The following is a 16,896-nucleotide window of genomic DNA, read 5'->3' on the forward strand; positions in this document are numbered from 1 at the left end:
GATTTGGTAATCACAGATTTACTCCATGAATAGAATTTGTATATGTATTTTCCTTTCATTGGCTCATGAACCAGCATATTTGGTTGGTTTATGAGTATGTTTTTCTTTTTTCAAAAAAACCTTTGCAGTTCACCTTTTAAGGGAGATAACTTCACCTGAAAGAGAGAAGGCGAGGAAGGTCCATCAGTCTAACTCCCCGAAGTTCCCAGCACATTTGGAAGACTCAACATGTTGTCAGTGGAATGTCTGTCCTTTACAAAGCCAGTTTGCTCTAAACGGACTAACCTAGGCAGAACATGCTCGAATCTGCCTTTTTTTTTTTTTTTTTTTTTTAACATCATTATTAAATGGGGCTGTTCGCCTGAATGGAAAACAGTGTGTGGGTGGGTCTTTGGCTTTGGGGGATTTATTAATAGCGCTCAATCCATGAACTATAAAAATGTATCTGTTTTGTATTCTTTGAAAAGGCAGTTTTTTCCCCCTGTCCAGAGTAGGCCTTACAGGCATCTTAGTGAAGTCCTTTACTTTGCCTGCTCAATAATGATGTAATATTGGTTTTTTGTTTTTCTTTTTTTTTGTTTTCTTATTTGAAACTTCAGACAGATCCCATTGCAGTAAGCGTGTGTGTGACATATCTTTCAAAAGGAGATTCTTCCTATGGATTGGGTTACCCAATTGGTTATCAAAGCTTTTCTTGTTTCCACTTCAGTAGACATTTGCTTTTAAATTAACTGCACTGAATATTGTCCTGTCATGTTGGCTAGTTACCCTTTGGCATTACTGCATCCATTATTTGGGCTTTTAGGGCTATCAGGTCCCTTTGATAATCAACTTAAACTTAAGTTCCTCTCAATAAGTACTTTGATATTAAAATGAAAACACTTTTGTCTCTTTTTCCCCAGTTATTTATAGCACAAAATTATATAGATTTTTCAAGTATATTGAAAACAGAGATGTGGCCAAATCAGTGTTGAAGGAGAGGGGTCTTAAGAAGATTAGATTGGGAATAGAAGGTAAGGTATTTTTGTTATTGTCTATTAATTTTCATTTGAAAAAACAAGGTTAAACAATTGGATCCTATTCAGAATATAGTTGAATACTTTGAGAAAAATCTGACAGGTGATTGAATATTTATGCAGAAGACATAAGTGACAGAAATCAACTACATTTATCTGAGAAGATAGATACCGTTAGAAATTACTTATTCTATGAGTTTTCATAGTGATATGGGAAATAAATTAGTCTTTTCTGCTGCAACTTACCCTAATTCATTTTGACAAAGTTCATGTAGTTTATGTGGGTATGCATGTGTGTACGTTCCCATAAATTTGGCAGTGCTCTTTGCCTAATGATGATCATGGAAGCCAAATGTAATTAAAAAATACTTTTCCAAAAATTCCCATAGAGGCAGGACTAGTAGCATATACTAATCAAGAATCTTAACATATGATAATAGTTAGTATGTTTGAGTTAAGTGAAAATTGCCAAACTTCTTTCATCTTATCTAAGTGCACACACTCTTCAGATAGCTACTTTATGTTATAAACGAATTTTCCATATGCTTTGTTGGATATTTGTTTTTAAAATACCCCTATTCAAAACAAAATACCTTTTTTTCCATATAAAACATGGCATATTATAAAGTGAAAGGCTCTATAGCCAGATTGCTTATGTTCAAATCCTATGAATTGATAACTGTATGAACTTGGCCAAGGCAGTTAAACTCTGTACCTTAGTTACTTCATCTAAAATGGTAGCATTAATAAGTATTTTGATATGGTTATTGTGAGGATAGAACGAGTCAATATATGAAGAAAAACACAATAGTAGTTGGTTCATATTAAGTTCCCAGTGAATGTTTGTGAGAGTGATAATGAAGATAATAATGTTGATTACTGACCTGGATGGCCTGCTGGAGAGCACAGTAGTGGGCTATTGAAATATATGAGAAGAATGACCACAAACAAGATGTTTGCAGCCAAAGGAGGATTTTGGGCTTAAAAAATGGAGGAATTGCTGACACCTTAGCTTCACCTGTGTGTGTTCTGGTTCATCACTTCGCAAACAAAGTGATTCAGCTACTTGGTCTCAGAACTAGAGAGCAGGCAATTGAAGCCACTTTAGATTGGAAAGACAAGGAAGGCCTTTCTGAGGAGGAAACATTTGAGCTGAGGTCTGATGACAAGGATGATTCTAGACAAAGAAAACAGGCCCTACAGAGGTATTGGGATAGGAATGAGCTTAGTATATTTGAGGTACAGAAAGCACAAATAAGACCGGTATGGCAAGTGATGCGATTTGAAGAGATACATGAACGTTGATAGGAGCAGTAGAGTAGATTCAGAAGATAGAGGGTGCTGCAGATCATGGTAGAGAATGTCATGGCCAGGTGTCTTAAGATAAATCTTTCTGAGCAGCAGTTTCTTTACATGGATAGTCTGAAGAATATTCTGTATATTCTAGAGGATGGTCGTGAAAATGAAATGAGATATATTAGAAATCACCTCCTTCCAACCTTAATTTTGAGTGTTCGATAGATAGATACTATTATTCATCCTTCTTGGAACTTCGATGACACAGCTACCCAGAATAAATTTGAGAGAAGTCAGGTAGCATATTACATACCTAACATGTGGCCTAGTAACTGGCATAGAAGGGTTCTCAAATAGTGAATAGGTTTATCTAAAAGCTACCTATAAGTTATCTACTAAAGGACTTCTATCTCTGTCATAAGGGAATGCTAGCACTACTTTAAGCATCGAGCTAAACAATTAAATGAATTTTCATATAATCATAAGGACCTATTTGTCTTACTTTAAAAATCATTTCACCCAGTAAAATTAAGGAAAATTTCTTAGTATTAATCTTCATTAAAACTTCCCAATGGTTCCCCCAAATGTCTTTTTTAATTAAGGTTTATTTATTTATTTACAAGGCAGAGTTAGAGAGATAGAGCCTCCATCCATTGGTTCACTCCCCAAATGGCCACAATGGCCAGGGCTGAGCCACGCCAAAGGCAGGAGCTTCATCCAGGTCTTCCACATGGGTAGCAGAGGCCCAATGACTTGGGCCATCTTTCACTGCTTTCCCAGGCATATGAGCAGGGAGCTGGGTGGGAAGTAGTGCAACTAAATGCTTGTTTTATCAGATTGCCTAATCTGGAACAGTCTGATTTGTGCCCGTCAGTGTTGCAGAGTCTGGGCCAGTTCTCCTGTAGAAGGCCCTGCTTCTGGATGTATCCTACTTCTCGGTGATGTCCTTCAGTTTTCTCCTCTCTTCTCTAATTACTAGAAACTATAAGTTATATTTAGAAGCTTAATTTAAGTCTTCTCTGTTGATTGAAGTATCAGTAACGAGATAGCTTCTACCAGGATTTAGGATTCTATTTTACAGTTTTTAAAAGGAAAAGGTTAGATTTGATGGAAGACTGTGGCTCAGTGTCTACATATTAGCTAGGAAAAGAAAAGAATGGTTCAGAATCTAGAAGCAGTTATTGAAGGAACAGTAGACAAGTCTGGTTATATATTGCCCTGCCACAGTCAAGACCAATTTACCTAAGCTTCTAGTAGACAGGCAGGTAAGTTTGTATGCTGCGTCTTTTAAGGCATATTCAGTTAATATTTCAAAACTATTGAGACTCAAATATTGGAGACATGATTCAAGTCCTGGTTCTGCTATTTGTTCCCATGAAACTTTAATAGGTTTCTTCCTCTTAAATAAATAAATCTTTTAAAAAATTATTTATTTATTTGAAAGTCAAAGTTACACAGAGAAAGAAGGAGAGGCAGAGAGAGAGAGAGAGGTCTTCCATCTGCTGGTTCACTCCCCAGTTGGCTGCAATGGCCGGAGCTGCGCTGATCCGAAGCCAGGAGCCAGGAGCTTCTTCCAGGTCTCCCATGTGGGTGCAGGGGCCCAAGGTCTTCGGCCATCTTCTACTGCTTTCCCAGGCCATAGCAGAGAGCTGGATCGTAAGTGGAGCAGCTGGGACTTGAACTGGTGCCCATATGGGATGCCGACACTTCAGGCTACGCCACAGTGCCAGCCCCTACAAATACAAATAATTTTGAATAATGAAATGGCCTCATTTGATAAAGGGAAAAACTCTACTGAAGGATACTAGCTAATGAATGTAAAAGGAATGACAGAATTAGAAAATGATGATTTTGCAATTCGCTAATGAAACTACTGACTCAGGAAAGATTTTTCAACTAGTATTTAAAAACTGTTAGGTAATATTTAATGGGAAGTTGAACATACTTATGGTGTTAAAATAATACCCCACAAAGGCACTGCTTAATCTTATAATGAAGGATGTGGCCTTTACACACTTAATCATTAGAGAAGAGTTGAATTAAGCCTTTAATTAAAAAATTCTAACAGTTTCTGGGGCCGGCGCTGTGGTGCAGTAGGTTAATCTTATGCCTGCGGCGCCAGCATCCAATATGCACACCGGTTCTAGTCCCAGCTGCATCTCTTCCAATCCAGCTCTCTGCCATGGCCTGTGAAAGCAGTAGAAGATGGCTCAAGTCCTTGGGCCCCTGCATCCGTGTGGGAGACTGGAAGAAGCTCCTGGCTTCGGATTGGCTCAGCTCCAGCCATTGCTGCCATTTGGGGGAGTGAACCAGCAGACGGAAGACCTTTCTGTCACTCCCTCTCACTGTCTGTAACTCTACCTTTCAAATAAATAAATAAAATCTTAAAAAATTCTAAGAGTTTCAAAGGCAGTTTAGGACTGCAGGGGTTTGCTAATACGGCCTTATTCCTAACATTCGAAGCCTTGTCCTGAGTTCAGGGGAAAGTTATTTTTTAAGACTTTGAACAAAGCTGTAAGTTTAAGTTTAGCCCTTTAAAATTTCATTCTTTTTCTGAATTCTTATACCTACACCACTGTCTTCACATTTTCCCTTAGGTGTGTAATTGGCTATTTGGGATGTTCTTTTGATGGACAAATTTTATCACCTCCAGTAGATTATAAAAGCCTTAAGGCAGCACCTTGGTGTGTACATCTTTGATGCAGGAGCTGCTAAATCATTGCTTGCTGAGTAAATAGATGGGTGAATCTGCAAGCCAGGCACAAAGTTGATTTTTTTTAAAGATTTATTTGCCTTTTTTTTTTTTTTTTTTTTTTTTTTTACAGGCAGAGTGGACAGTGAGAGAGACAGACAGAGAGAAAGGTCTTGTCTTCCTTTTGCCGTTGGTTCACCCTCCAACGGCCACCGCGGCCGGCGCATTGTGCTGATCCGAAGCCAGGAGCCAGGTGCTTTTCCTGGTCTCCCATGCGGGTGCAGGGCCCAAGCACTTGGGCCATCCTCCACTGCACTCCCTGGCCACAGCAGAGAGCTGGCCTGGAAGAGGGGCAACCGGGACAGAATCCGGCGCCCCGACCGGGACTAGAACCCTGTGTGCCGGTGCCACAAGGCGGAGGATTAGCCTATTGAGCCACGGCGCCGGCCGTGATTTTTTTTTTTTAAAGGAGAAAAAGTGTCCTCCTCAATAAGGTGGCTATGCAGGAAGTGGGTATCATTTGAAACTGCTATGTCCTGATAATTTACAATTTGCTCAGGTATTTGTCTACTGCCTGCAGTATTATCAGGCACTGCGCTGGGTACCAGGGAAACAGAGACACTGCCTTTGCCATGTAGGAACCCACTGTTTAGGTGAGACAGACATGTAAAAAATTAATTACAGTTTAATGACATAGGTATTGTTACAATTTAATGGCATAGTGGAAACGCTATGGAACATGAGGAGCAAATTATTTACTCGGTGGGGAGCCTTAATATAAAACATTAAGGGAGGAAAAAAGAGGTTGGAGCTGTAGGAGTGCAAGGTGTGAGAGGAAGCAAGGCAGCAGTATGTCTGAACGCACCTAGGCATATTTAGAGAAAGATTAACATGGCCAGTATATTTGAGAGTTCTAGGGTTAGAGGGAGTGTAGCAGGACAGATGAGGTTAAGTAGATCGAAAATAGGTTTTTAAAAAACCTCATATGCTATTTAAGGAGTACAGAATTTCTCTTGAAGTATGGGGAAGCCAGTGATAGTTTTCTGCTAGGATACACATGATCACATTTGTCTAGGATGGTGATTCTGTGTGGAGGAAAAATTGGGATGGAAATACAATGAATGAAATGGGAATTTTAAAGACTTTCTCATTGTCCAGGAGTAATCAAGGACAAGAGAATTAGAGATGGAGACCTTTCTGATCGCTGGTGCTGCCCTGAATGCAGTTGGTAGATTGACTAACATAGGAAGCAAAGAAGGCATTCTATAGGTCTTCACAAGATTCTTTTAGCCTTGTGCATCCCCCACACTCCTACAGGGCTAAATATACTACTGTCAGTAATACCTGCATACATCCTTATACATTTATCATTAATTGAACCCTTACTATGTGAGGCCTGTTTTTTTTTTTCTGATAGTAACAATGGTCTAAGTTGGCACATAAGCCAAACCCCCCCCCCCAAAAAAAAAAAAACACATGTTTTTTAATACAATTTTATTGGAACATATTATTTTAAAAAACATTTATTTTATTTGGAAGGCAGAGTTAGGGAAAGCGGGAAGGTGGGTGGGGGGAGGAGAGAGATCTTCTGTCAGCTAATTCATTCCCCTAATGACTACAACCAGGCCGAAGCCAGGAACCAGGGGCTCCATCCAGGTCTCCTACGTGGGTGGCAGGGGCTTGAATACTTGGGTCATCTTCTGCTGTTTTCCCAGGTGCATTAGCAGGAAGCTGGATTGGAAGTGGAGCACTAGGACTTAAACTGGTGCCCATAGGGGATGCAGGTGGTGGCTTAATCTGTGTCACAGTGCTGACTCTTGGGGTGTATTCTTGCTCATTTATGTATTTGTCACTTTACATGGGCAGAGTGACTAGAAATTCTAGCTTGTAGAAAGGAGGGCAGGCGCTTGTGATTAGTTTCTGAGAACTGGCAAATCTATGGAAAAACAATTAATTGGAATGTTTCCAAAACTAAGATCGTCCTTACCAGTTGCTATTTTTCAGCGATTAAGATCCAATAGGAGAATGTATAATTAATCATGGATGGCTACTTTTGTTGTTGAGAATAGTAATATTGAAGTGATACAGGTTACTATATTAACCTTACTGACCCAGGTACAGAATTATCTGGAACCACCTGAAGAACTGAATAACTCTTTGACATTTAACAACAACAAAATACTCAGAGCAATATGATGGTGATGAGACTCAGGTTTAAGGAAATGAGAAAGCTACTGTGGTTAGGCATTTAGGCCAGATCGTTCTGTGAAGAGAATGGTTTGGGGATATTACGGATACACAGCTGGAGTGCAGGATCTCTGTAGGTCATATATCACTGCACTGGGGCCCCATCCCCTTCATACCTCCATTTTAAGCATGTTTTTTGGTGGTTGGTGTGCTGAGTGAATGAGAAGGTGGCAGGTTTTGTGAATGACATCAGGATTTTAGTTCCTGGCTCTTGAACTCATGACTAAGTGGATAGAATGTTGGTTTTCCTTCTTTGTTTTCATTTGTGAGTGTTCAGGATCTGTAGCAGAAAAGCTTTCAGTGGCTAAGTTGGGTGAGGGATCCTAAGTTTTTAAAACTTTTCTTTTCTCAGGTTACCCTACCTACAAAGAAAAAGTAAAGAAAAGGCCTGGAGGTCGCCCAGAAGTGATTTACAACTATGTCCAAAGACCCTTTATCCGAATGTCATGGGAGAAGGAAGAAGGAAAGAGTCGGCATGTAGACTTTCAGTGTGTAAAGAGCAAATCTATCACTAACCTGGCAGCAGCTGCTGCAGACATTCCCCAGGACCAGCTGGTAGTCATGCACCCAACTCCCCAAGTGGATGAGCTGGATATTCTCCCTATGCATCCCCCGTCGGGCAGCAATGACCTCGATCCTGATGCACAGAATCCAATGCTGTGATGCTGATGTTCCATGAAACCATAGCATGCTACTCTTCACAGTGACGCTGTACTCTCCTCATTCTGCACTGCAAGGCCACTCTTCTTCATTGTAAGATGCACATAACGTTTAGCATATTGCAGTGTAGGCTTTTTCAAAGACCAAAGGTAGCTGAATGGTTTTCTTAAGTGAGTACAACTCTAGCATCTTGAGGTTCCAGTTACATAAATGTTTTGTTTACCAGTAGGTTTGTGAAATTGGTTCTTTGTATGGGGACAGTCCTTTTTCACACATCTAGGTCTTTTCAGAAGTGGTCAAAATTGGCAGCTGGGGTACTTTCAGTCTTTTCAGATTGGTATTTGTTATACCCCAGATAAAATGCAGAATATTATATAGTTGCACTTTATAAATGGTGGTCAAATGGAACTGTTCAAGCCATTTTCTAGTTGTGATGCACAATATAACTTAAATAAGTGCTTCTATCAAAGTATTCCTTCAGTAAGATGTGTATAGTTTGCTGCCCATGATGAGCAAAAAATGAGTATTTATCTTGGGCTTATTTGGGTGATTAGGATGAGTCAGTGCCCACGTCTTATCTGTTCACTTTTCTCCAGTGCCATTTCACCCTTTCAGAGTGAGTCACATGCAAGAAGTGAACAGCAGAGGTGGTTTATGATCCAGTTTGCCTTACCCTTAATCTGTTCACAGATATTTATTTACTAATACTTTTGAGAGTTTGGGATAGGAAAATGAAGTGTTTGCTCTTCATTTACTAAATGATTGTAAACTCAAGTTTTTTCATCAATAAAATTCCATTGTTTTAAGGTTTCTGACCAACTTTATAACCTCTGTGGCCAGATTTTTAGTTGCACATTTAGCAGATGTCCTGCCTTGTTGGTGTAAGTATAAGCAGAAAGCAAATAGTAGCTCAAGGAACTCTACCTTGGGATGTGTGTGATGAGGCACTTTTGTACTAGAGCTGAGGCTTCAGCTGTGCTGCTCTCGACCATGTGGTTCATGGAAATTCTATTTGAAATATTCTGCGGCCAGAAGCGGAAACCTTTCAGTGCTTTGGGTCAGGGGTCACTTCATCTTTGAAGCCACACAACCATGTTGTGTAACCTCTGGACTCCAAGGTCTTATGTTAGTGGTACTAAGAAGACTAGAAGCATAATTCAGTCTACTGGCATGCGCTCAGAAGGTGGGTCTCAGAAGAAGCCTGGTTATCAAAACCAACTTGGTCACTCCACTTCCTGGCTCCTCATGCAATCCTTTGTCTGCATGTGCTCAGCCATTGCTGTCCTCTGGCCTCACCAGATGGCTGAACCAGGGGGGCCCGCCTGATCTTGAACTATGAGCCAAAGCAAGCCTCTCAGGTGTTGTTACAGGGATGAAACGCTGACGAATGCTGACTGCAAGCAGCAGCAGAGAAGCCAGTGTGTTACATCCAACCTTGACTTCTAAACTCAGGGTTCACAATTTCTCAGCAGTAACGTCTTTGGCCTTGCAGAAATTAAATCTGCAAACAATCTGAAAATTAAGTATAGTTGACAATAGAGCTACACTTGTAGCCTGGGAAATGAAGTCCCAGAAGTGTTGTCCAGAAAGGCCCTGCAAGTGACATCAGCACAAATTGTCACCCTTAAACACCCACTGTGGGAACTGACAATCGTCTGTATTCCAGGACTGGATTTTTTTCTTATTATTTGAAATGGAGCAGTATATATAGAACAAGGGAAACATTTATTAAAAATATTTAACTGTCTAATACATTATACTTTAACCCATATTTATAGTAAAGGATTCTTACAAGGAAGAATAAACAGCTTTATGATACAATTAGTATAAGAAATATCCACATGGGGGACTTTTGTAGTGTAAAAACACCATACATCTGAAATGACCATTTGCATATAAAAGCTACCAATGATGCTTCTGTGCACAATGATTAAAAAATTCAACACAAACAGAATCCAAAATATACAATTAATGCAAGCTATCCACAGCTAGCCCAATAATCAATGAGGAGGAAACACTGGAGCAGGCTTAGTTCCACTTTGTCTGTAGTTACACATAGTAAGATTGACTTGTATCAATGGCTCTGAGATGGCTTTTATGAAGTCAGTACATAAAAGCTGTTCTCTCCTTATCCAGTAAGCTTCACAGACTGTAAAACTCCACCAGTAATGCACTTTGATACTGTAGCTGTTGCCAAAGCAACATGTAGTGTTTACAGCGGCCATGGCAAGTCGCTAAAGTCAACAGGGCCACCCAGCCCAGCGTCTGCTTCCAAGAGGCTCATGATGACGGCCATTGCTGCTTCATCGTTACTGGGACTACTCGAGCCTTGGTCGTTGTCTATCATGTCTATGCCTATGTGGGGATTTTCACCTGTGGGAGGAGGCAGACTGGTTAGTGATTCAACAGAAACCAAACATGTTTAGATTTAGGAAGTGCTAGGAACAAACTTAGATCCCCACCAAACTCTACCATTAAAGTCTACTCAGATTTAAATTTCAAATCTTTACCTTGTTCTTAAATTTATCTACAGCTAGTTTCTTTTGTAAAATTCAGTTCTGACAGATGACTTTATGCCAGATTTTCTGCAAGCTCATTACAATAGAAATGAATAATACCACTTACCAAGAATAGAAGAACTATCAGAATATGGATAACCTGGGTTCTCCTGAGCCTGTCCTGGTAATAGGCCACTGGAAGGAATGTCTGGAGTCCCTCCATTTAAAATCTGCAATGAAAAGGGGAAAATATGAAGTTTTATGTTCATTCTCTCACACCACACACTCTTTCAAATAAATCTTTAAAAAGAGTGACAGAGAGAGAAATATCTTCCATCTACTGGCTCACTCCCTAAATGACTGCAACAGCCAAATCTGGGTCACGCCAAAGCCAAGAACTCCATCCAGATCTCCTATGTCAGGGGACAGGAGTCCAAGCAATTGGGCCATCATCTGCTGCCTTCCCAGGTGCATTAGCAGGAAGCTGGACTGGAGGCAGAAGTCAGGACTTGAACTGGGACTCCAATATGGATGCTAGTGTCTGGCATTGCATTCAGCAGCTGCACCTGCTACGTCACACCACCAGCCCCAGAAGTTTTCCACTCTTAAATGGAACTTTCAATCAATATCACGTGCAGTATCACCAAGAAAATGAAGTATATTGGAAAGAGGAAGTTGGGGGAGCTTCAAATGGCTTCAGTGTCCTATTGCATGATTTTAAACAAGGAACTATTAGGAATAGTCACAATAAGATGAAAATCTCTCCCCCCAGATACTCTCTGCATTTGATTCAGGTAAAGTCACAGCTGAATAAATCCCTATAGAATTCAACCACCTGGGATCATGTTCACATATTTCATGAAGTTCAGTGAGCCAGCTGGGCAGTACCTCTGGTAAGGGAATAAAACACCTTGAACATAGCAACAGATGTTACTGAAGAAGAAATAATCAGCTTGGAGTCACAAATGAACAATAAAACACCTAAAGTAAATCTTTGAGCAACAAGTATACTGCAAGTGCCAACATCAGTAATTTCTGCTTTAAGTTCTTAAGATAGGCCACTGAAGAGTATCATTGCTACACCTCAAAGGAATTCTGTCTCAAAATCCCACCCTACCCCACAAGGTTCCTTTCTCTGCCTGAGTCTCACAGAAGCGCATTCTTCGAGAAATATTTGGATAGCGGTAAGGGAACAGTTCAGTGCTGGATTCCATGAGAAGCAGTGATTTCAGGCCTTGCCAGTAGGTGGCATTACAACTTTTCTAGCTCCACAGTTCAACTTTTTGATCTAGGGACCCCTTTACATTCTTAAAATGTATTGAGAACCCCACAGAAGTTTTGTTTATGTAGGTTGTGTATCAATTTTTACCATAGTTGACATTAAAACCAATAGATTTCTGAAACACAATAAGCCCATTCATTACATATTAACATTGGATAATGAACAACATTTTAATAAAGAACTGAGTTTTCCTAAACAATAACAAAACATTAGTGAAAGGACTGTTACAAATTTTACATTTTTACAAGTCTAACTTTAGGGTTAACTAAACTAGATTCTCATATCTTTCTACATTCAGTCTGTATAGAGAGAGAACTTGACACATGGAAGTTTCTTAAAGATTAGTTGCAATATGGAATCTGAAACCTAATAATGAATTTTCTGTACTTTGTTCAAGGGTTTTGGTGTAGCTTGGCATTTAGGATTTTTTTTTTAATCCTTGGATGATTCTGGAAGATCTTGCATTGGTCATTTAGAGACCACTGAGTTATGCATTCACTGAGTTACATATATCTTTCAGATGTTGACACATTCCATAACTCAGTAGCAACACATCGCCAGTGTTCGTACCACCTATCTCATCAGAAGTATCTTTTGAGTTTTGAGAAGCTGTCAAGCTCCAAGTAACAGATAACAGGTTTTCTAAAAATTCCAGTATTTACTTGAAAGCTCATATTTTATCATTGGCAACAAATGTTATCAGCTGTTTTCCTTTAAGGGACAGGTTTACTGCATCCATAAAAAAAGAAAATGCTTGCTAAACACTCTGAATAGCCACAGTTCACCATGGCAGAAATGCTATCCTATAAACAAAGTAGGTAGTTGAGCTCACAACTTAGTTGAGCCACTGTCATACTCTAGTATGCATGACAAGCACTTGCAAGACTTTTAGTGCTTCATTAATGTCATTCTTAAATGAAGCTGGATTTTAAATTATTTTTATTGAGTCAGTGGTGAAGAATACAATGACTATTAGTACAGTTTGGCACCACTGCTCTTATTTTTGCAAATACACCAGTAGTCTTACCCAACATTGCTTCTGCACTGTTGATGTATACAACACAATGCCAAAAAATTTTAATGCTTTGGCATTATTATGAAATTAGCTTTGACCTTGCAAACCCATGAAATGGTCTTGAGGTACACTCTCCATCCCCTTAGTGAATTGACTTTAGTGCCTCTGGATGTCCTAGGACCTGTGGAAGCCAACTTGGCCTCTTTTTTAGCTTGATCTTGACTGAAACAACTCCTGGCTAACTGGTTCATTTCTGGACCTGCCGAATTATACAAAATAAAAAATTCACAAATGCCTCAAAAAATACTTGGGGCTTTATGATACAGAGAACAACTTTTTTATTGTTGGCAGTTGTGAAAAGAATGAGAATTCTGCCTTGAGACCTGGATTGTAGTTTTGAGGCCCTGCTTATTAAATGCTGGGGAACCTGAATTGAAAAAGTTGTGAGAAGAAGTGAGACTGTGCATAAAAGCTCTCAAAGTGATATTTAAGCACACACTGGAACAGTAACCTTTTAAAATCAAAGCTGAGATGCAGAGACAGGCTACCCCAACAAGACGAAGGATCCAACATGGAAAAAGGACCTAGGGTATGTAGCAGAGCTGACAGCACAGCCAACAAGCAGTGGGTAGGATACCAGGCCCACCTTAATCTAGTGCTGTTTTCTGAGTCATTACCAAGGACCAGGTACTTGCACTACACTGTTTCATAATAAACAACTTCTACAAAGATGCTGATGGCCCTAACCAGTATCAGCCCCAGTAGAAAGAAGACTGGGACTTAGAAGTTATACAAGGCCACATAACTAGCAAAGCCAGGCTTCAAACCCATGTCTGTCTGAATTGGATTGTGTTCTTTCAACTTTGTGGGGGGAACCAAATCCTTTTCAATTATAAACACTTGTAGAAGATTCACATAAAATAGAAGTAAAACTGCCCTGGTAAAAGCAGAAGTCTTGCCCTTCCCCCCCAAAATTCATGTCACCTGGTAACACAGTAGCTCCTGGTAACCTGCTCCTCTGAGGAGTCCAGGTTTGAATAACCTGCCTTGGCTTTATATATACTTTGTACCCTAGGAGCCCTCCCAGGTAAATCCTAGTATTCTCCCCTCCCCTGTGCCCTCAATTGTTTGCGGAAATAGGATAAGAAGTCCTAAGGTGCTAGCCCTTGGGCTGCCCTAACTTATATTGACTTGGACACTAGAAATAGATTTATGGCTCTCAATTAACATGCACCTAGGCTTGTAAATTCTCTGACAAAGGTGAAAGCAGGTGAGTGGTTTCTAACCTTATTTACAGTGCATACTTCTAGCCTACTCTTCATGAGGGCTGGTGGCCAATGTTGTCACATCGTGGGGAACCCAGGCAGTAGGCCCCAGGTATTCTGCAGCTGGAAAACATGGCTAGAATTCCAAAGTACAGCTGTGCCACTGCTGTGTTTAGCTCCTCACCAGGCATATTTTCTCCCTTGAAAACTCCGAGAATCAGACGCTTTGCTACGTGAGGCACTCTAATCCTACCCTCATAGGAACTCTAGAATTGCTCCCTCAGCCAATGGACTGCCTCTCCTCATTCACATGGACTCAGTCCTCTGAGGACGTGAGCAGGCCCAGGCCTCCCCAGCTCCTCTACGATTACTCTGTACCCACCTTTAGAGATGCATTCACTTCCAGGACAAAAGCCACTTGTTTCAGTGACCACGACTAAATCTCTACTCTGCTCCCTACCTGTGAGCGTCGGCTCGAGGCTGCCTGGCCTGAGTCCTGGGCCTTACCTTCTTGCCTCCTGGAGAGGAGGCATCAGGGGGAGGTGTACTTGTGATGTTCAGCGGGCTGGAACCACAGCTGGAAGGCGATGACCCTCTTATCCTGCCGCAGAGAGAAGAGTTAGTGATACTACCTTATTTCGGTGCAGTGTGTGTGTGTTGTTAAGGAGTAAGGGTAAGGGGAGAATGAAGATCTAGATTAGGAGTGGGCAGGTGTTTCAGTAGGGCCAGGTAGTACTATTTGAGGCCCTGTAGGCCCTAAGGTCTCTGTCACTGCTGCTCTGCCTGCATGGGCCCCGCGATGCTTCGGGAAAGCTGTTTACAGACACGGGATGCGTTCTGCAGGCACCTGTAGCAGGCGTTTCACTGACAAAGCCCTTGGGTGGGAGTTTAGATTCAGCTCCTGCATTTAGAGTGAGGAGCAGTTGTATTTCCTCACAGATTCAGATGAATGGAGACCTTAGAAGCTCAGACTTTAATACGATGAGCTGGAACCCACAGCAAATGACCTCTCCTCCCTACGAACAGTTATACTAGCTAAACCCGAGTGGGAACAGGCCAGGGGGGCACAGCCACACCCACAAAGTAGCAGTGCTGGTGGTCACAGCCGTAGAATTAGCAGTAGGGAAATCGCAGCCTTCTAGGGCAGCTGATGGAAAACGGGCCAGGTCTTCCCCAGCCAGCGTGGCGGCTCGCAGACTCAGCCTGTAAATCCACATGAACTCTCAGGCTGACGTGGGGTCCGCTACGCAACCGTCAGACTCGGCTCCTGCGTGGACTGACGCGGCACTGGGGCCATCTGGGGAGCACTGCACTGCGCACCGGTCTTTTAGCTCTTGGCCTGTACTGCTAGCGGTCTAGATTTGTATGTTTTCCCTGTCCTCGACTATAAACTCCTCAAAACCAGCATAGAATTATATAGCGTGTCCTCTCTGCATACCTGTGTACTACACATTGCTTCCTAAAAACTGCTCCGTTTCTCCTATCTCGACCTACTTACATCTACACAACCACTGCTTCCCAGGTTGCTCAGCATAGAACTTCCATCATTCCTTCCTTCAACTTTCAGCTCTTAGATCGTTGATTTCTCTGCTGACAGCATCATCGCTGTCGGGGAGGGCTCATTCCTGGGTTATCAGACACGCGCACCCTCTCCCAGTGCGACTTCCACATGCCTAACACACTGGGCCCTTGCTCGGCATCCTGCAATGAATGGGCTCTTAGCATTTTCGTCTGCTCACTATCATTTCTTAGGATTCTTCATCTCCCATCACAGCTCTGTGGCTCTTTCCTGGACAGAACGCACTCGGATGGCCTGTTTCTTGACCCTGAAGGTGCCACTCCCAGCCTATGCAAGAGCATGCCTGCCGTCAGGGCCGGCACCGGGCGCAGCAGTGTAAGCTGCTGCTTGAGAAACAGCATCCCACACTGAAGGGCCGCTCCGGAGTCCCGGCTGCTCAGCTTCTGATCCAGCTCCCTGCTAACGCACCTGGGAAAGCAGCGGAAGATGGCCCATACTTGGGCCACTGCACATACGTGGGAGACCTGGATGGAGTTTCTGGCTCCTGGTTTTCAGCCTTGCCTAACCCAGTGACCTAACATTGAGGTCATTTTGGGAGTGAACCAGCAGGTGGAAGACCTGTCTCTCCCCTCTCACCCCCATCCCCAGCCTCTCCCTCTGTCACTCTGCCTTTCAAATAAATACATCTTAAAAAATTATTTTTAAAAAACCTATGCCTGCCTCTCTTTTTAGAGGGAACACCTCCGTCATTGCAAACCCAGGCTAAGGCTCTGGATGGCTGGCTTCAGCCCACACACTCCCCCCTTTTCCTGTTAATATAAAGATTAAGATCTTGAGATCAAGGACTCTGAGATTGTTCTTGGATGGCCTCACACAAAACACGGGGCTTGATGTGGCCGTCAGCCCTGTTGTACTGCACACGACCCGTGCGTCTCCTCCTTGAGGTGGGTGCAGAACTGCTACATACGGGGCAGGAGCCCCGGCCCCCGGGAAACAGGCTAGCCTCCGCTTTGGAGGGAATTACTGCAGCGCAGCAAGGCACATGCATCATTTGCCCCCTTTTTCTATGATTACGTTCCATTCAGGCTGCATCTCTAACTATCTGGTTACCACGCTCTCCATTCCCCCACATTCACATGGATTTGTAATAACTGCTTCTGCCTACTGACTGCTTTTAAAGACTTGGATTTAATTATCAGTTTTGGAGCACTCACTGTCAGTGTTCCTGGAACTTGCCTGAGTTCCCTGCACTCCTTGGGAGACAGAGACCAAGAGGACAAAATGAGCTTCCTAAGCAGGACCCCGGGGAGGCAGGCCCAGGACTCAGCTGCCAGGCGGGGGCAGGGCGCAGCTTCGGGTTCCACTCTCACACAGGAAGGAAGTCTGAGAGCTGCCTCTCATGCTGG

General features: G+C 42.2%; 2 protein-coding genes across 15 annotated transcripts in view; one reads left to right on the forward strand and one right to left on the reverse strand.

Annotated features, from left to right (window-relative positions):
- Positions 1–8,717, forward strand: part of BTBD10 (BTB domain containing 10) — a 71,115-nt gene extending 62,398 nt beyond the window's left edge. For 7 of the 9 annotated variants that reach the window (XM_051851698.2, XM_002708820.5, XM_008266392.4 and 4 more), the window contains 2 exons: positions 903–1,013; positions 7,604–8,717. In XM_051851698.2, coding sequence (XP_051707658.1) covers positions 903–1,013; positions 7,604–7,914 — 422 coding nt within the window. In that variant the 3' untranslated portion in view covers positions 7,915–8,717. Of the gene's footprint in view, positions 1–128; positions 1,014–7,603 lie in introns of those variants that run through there. The other 2 variants (XR_011388373.1, XM_070073187.1) reach the window with 2 other exon arrangements.
- Positions 8,718–9,617: 900 nt separating this feature from the next.
- Positions 9,618–16,896, reverse strand: part of BMAL1 (basic helix-loop-helix ARNT like 1) — a 73,159-nt gene continuing 65,880 nt past the window's right edge. For all 6 annotated transcript variants that reach the window (XM_051851678.2, XM_051851675.2, XM_051851669.2 and 3 more), the window contains 3 exons: positions 14,479–14,572; positions 10,537–10,639; positions 9,618–10,284 (listed from right to left, as the gene is read on the reverse strand). In XM_051851678.2, the coding sequence (XP_051707638.1) occupies positions 10,124–10,284; positions 10,537–10,639; positions 14,479–14,572 (358 nt within the window). In that variant the 3' untranslated portion in view covers positions 9,618–10,123. The remainder of the gene's footprint in view (positions 10,285–10,536; positions 10,640–14,478; positions 14,573–16,896) is intronic.

The sequence above is a fragment of the Oryctolagus cuniculus genome, chromosome 1 (genome assembly GCF_964237555.1).
Source record: "Oryctolagus cuniculus chromosome 1, mOryCun1.1, whole genome shotgun sequence".
Classification (NCBI taxonomy): domain Eukaryota; kingdom Metazoa; phylum Chordata; class Mammalia; order Lagomorpha; family Leporidae; genus Oryctolagus; species Oryctolagus cuniculus.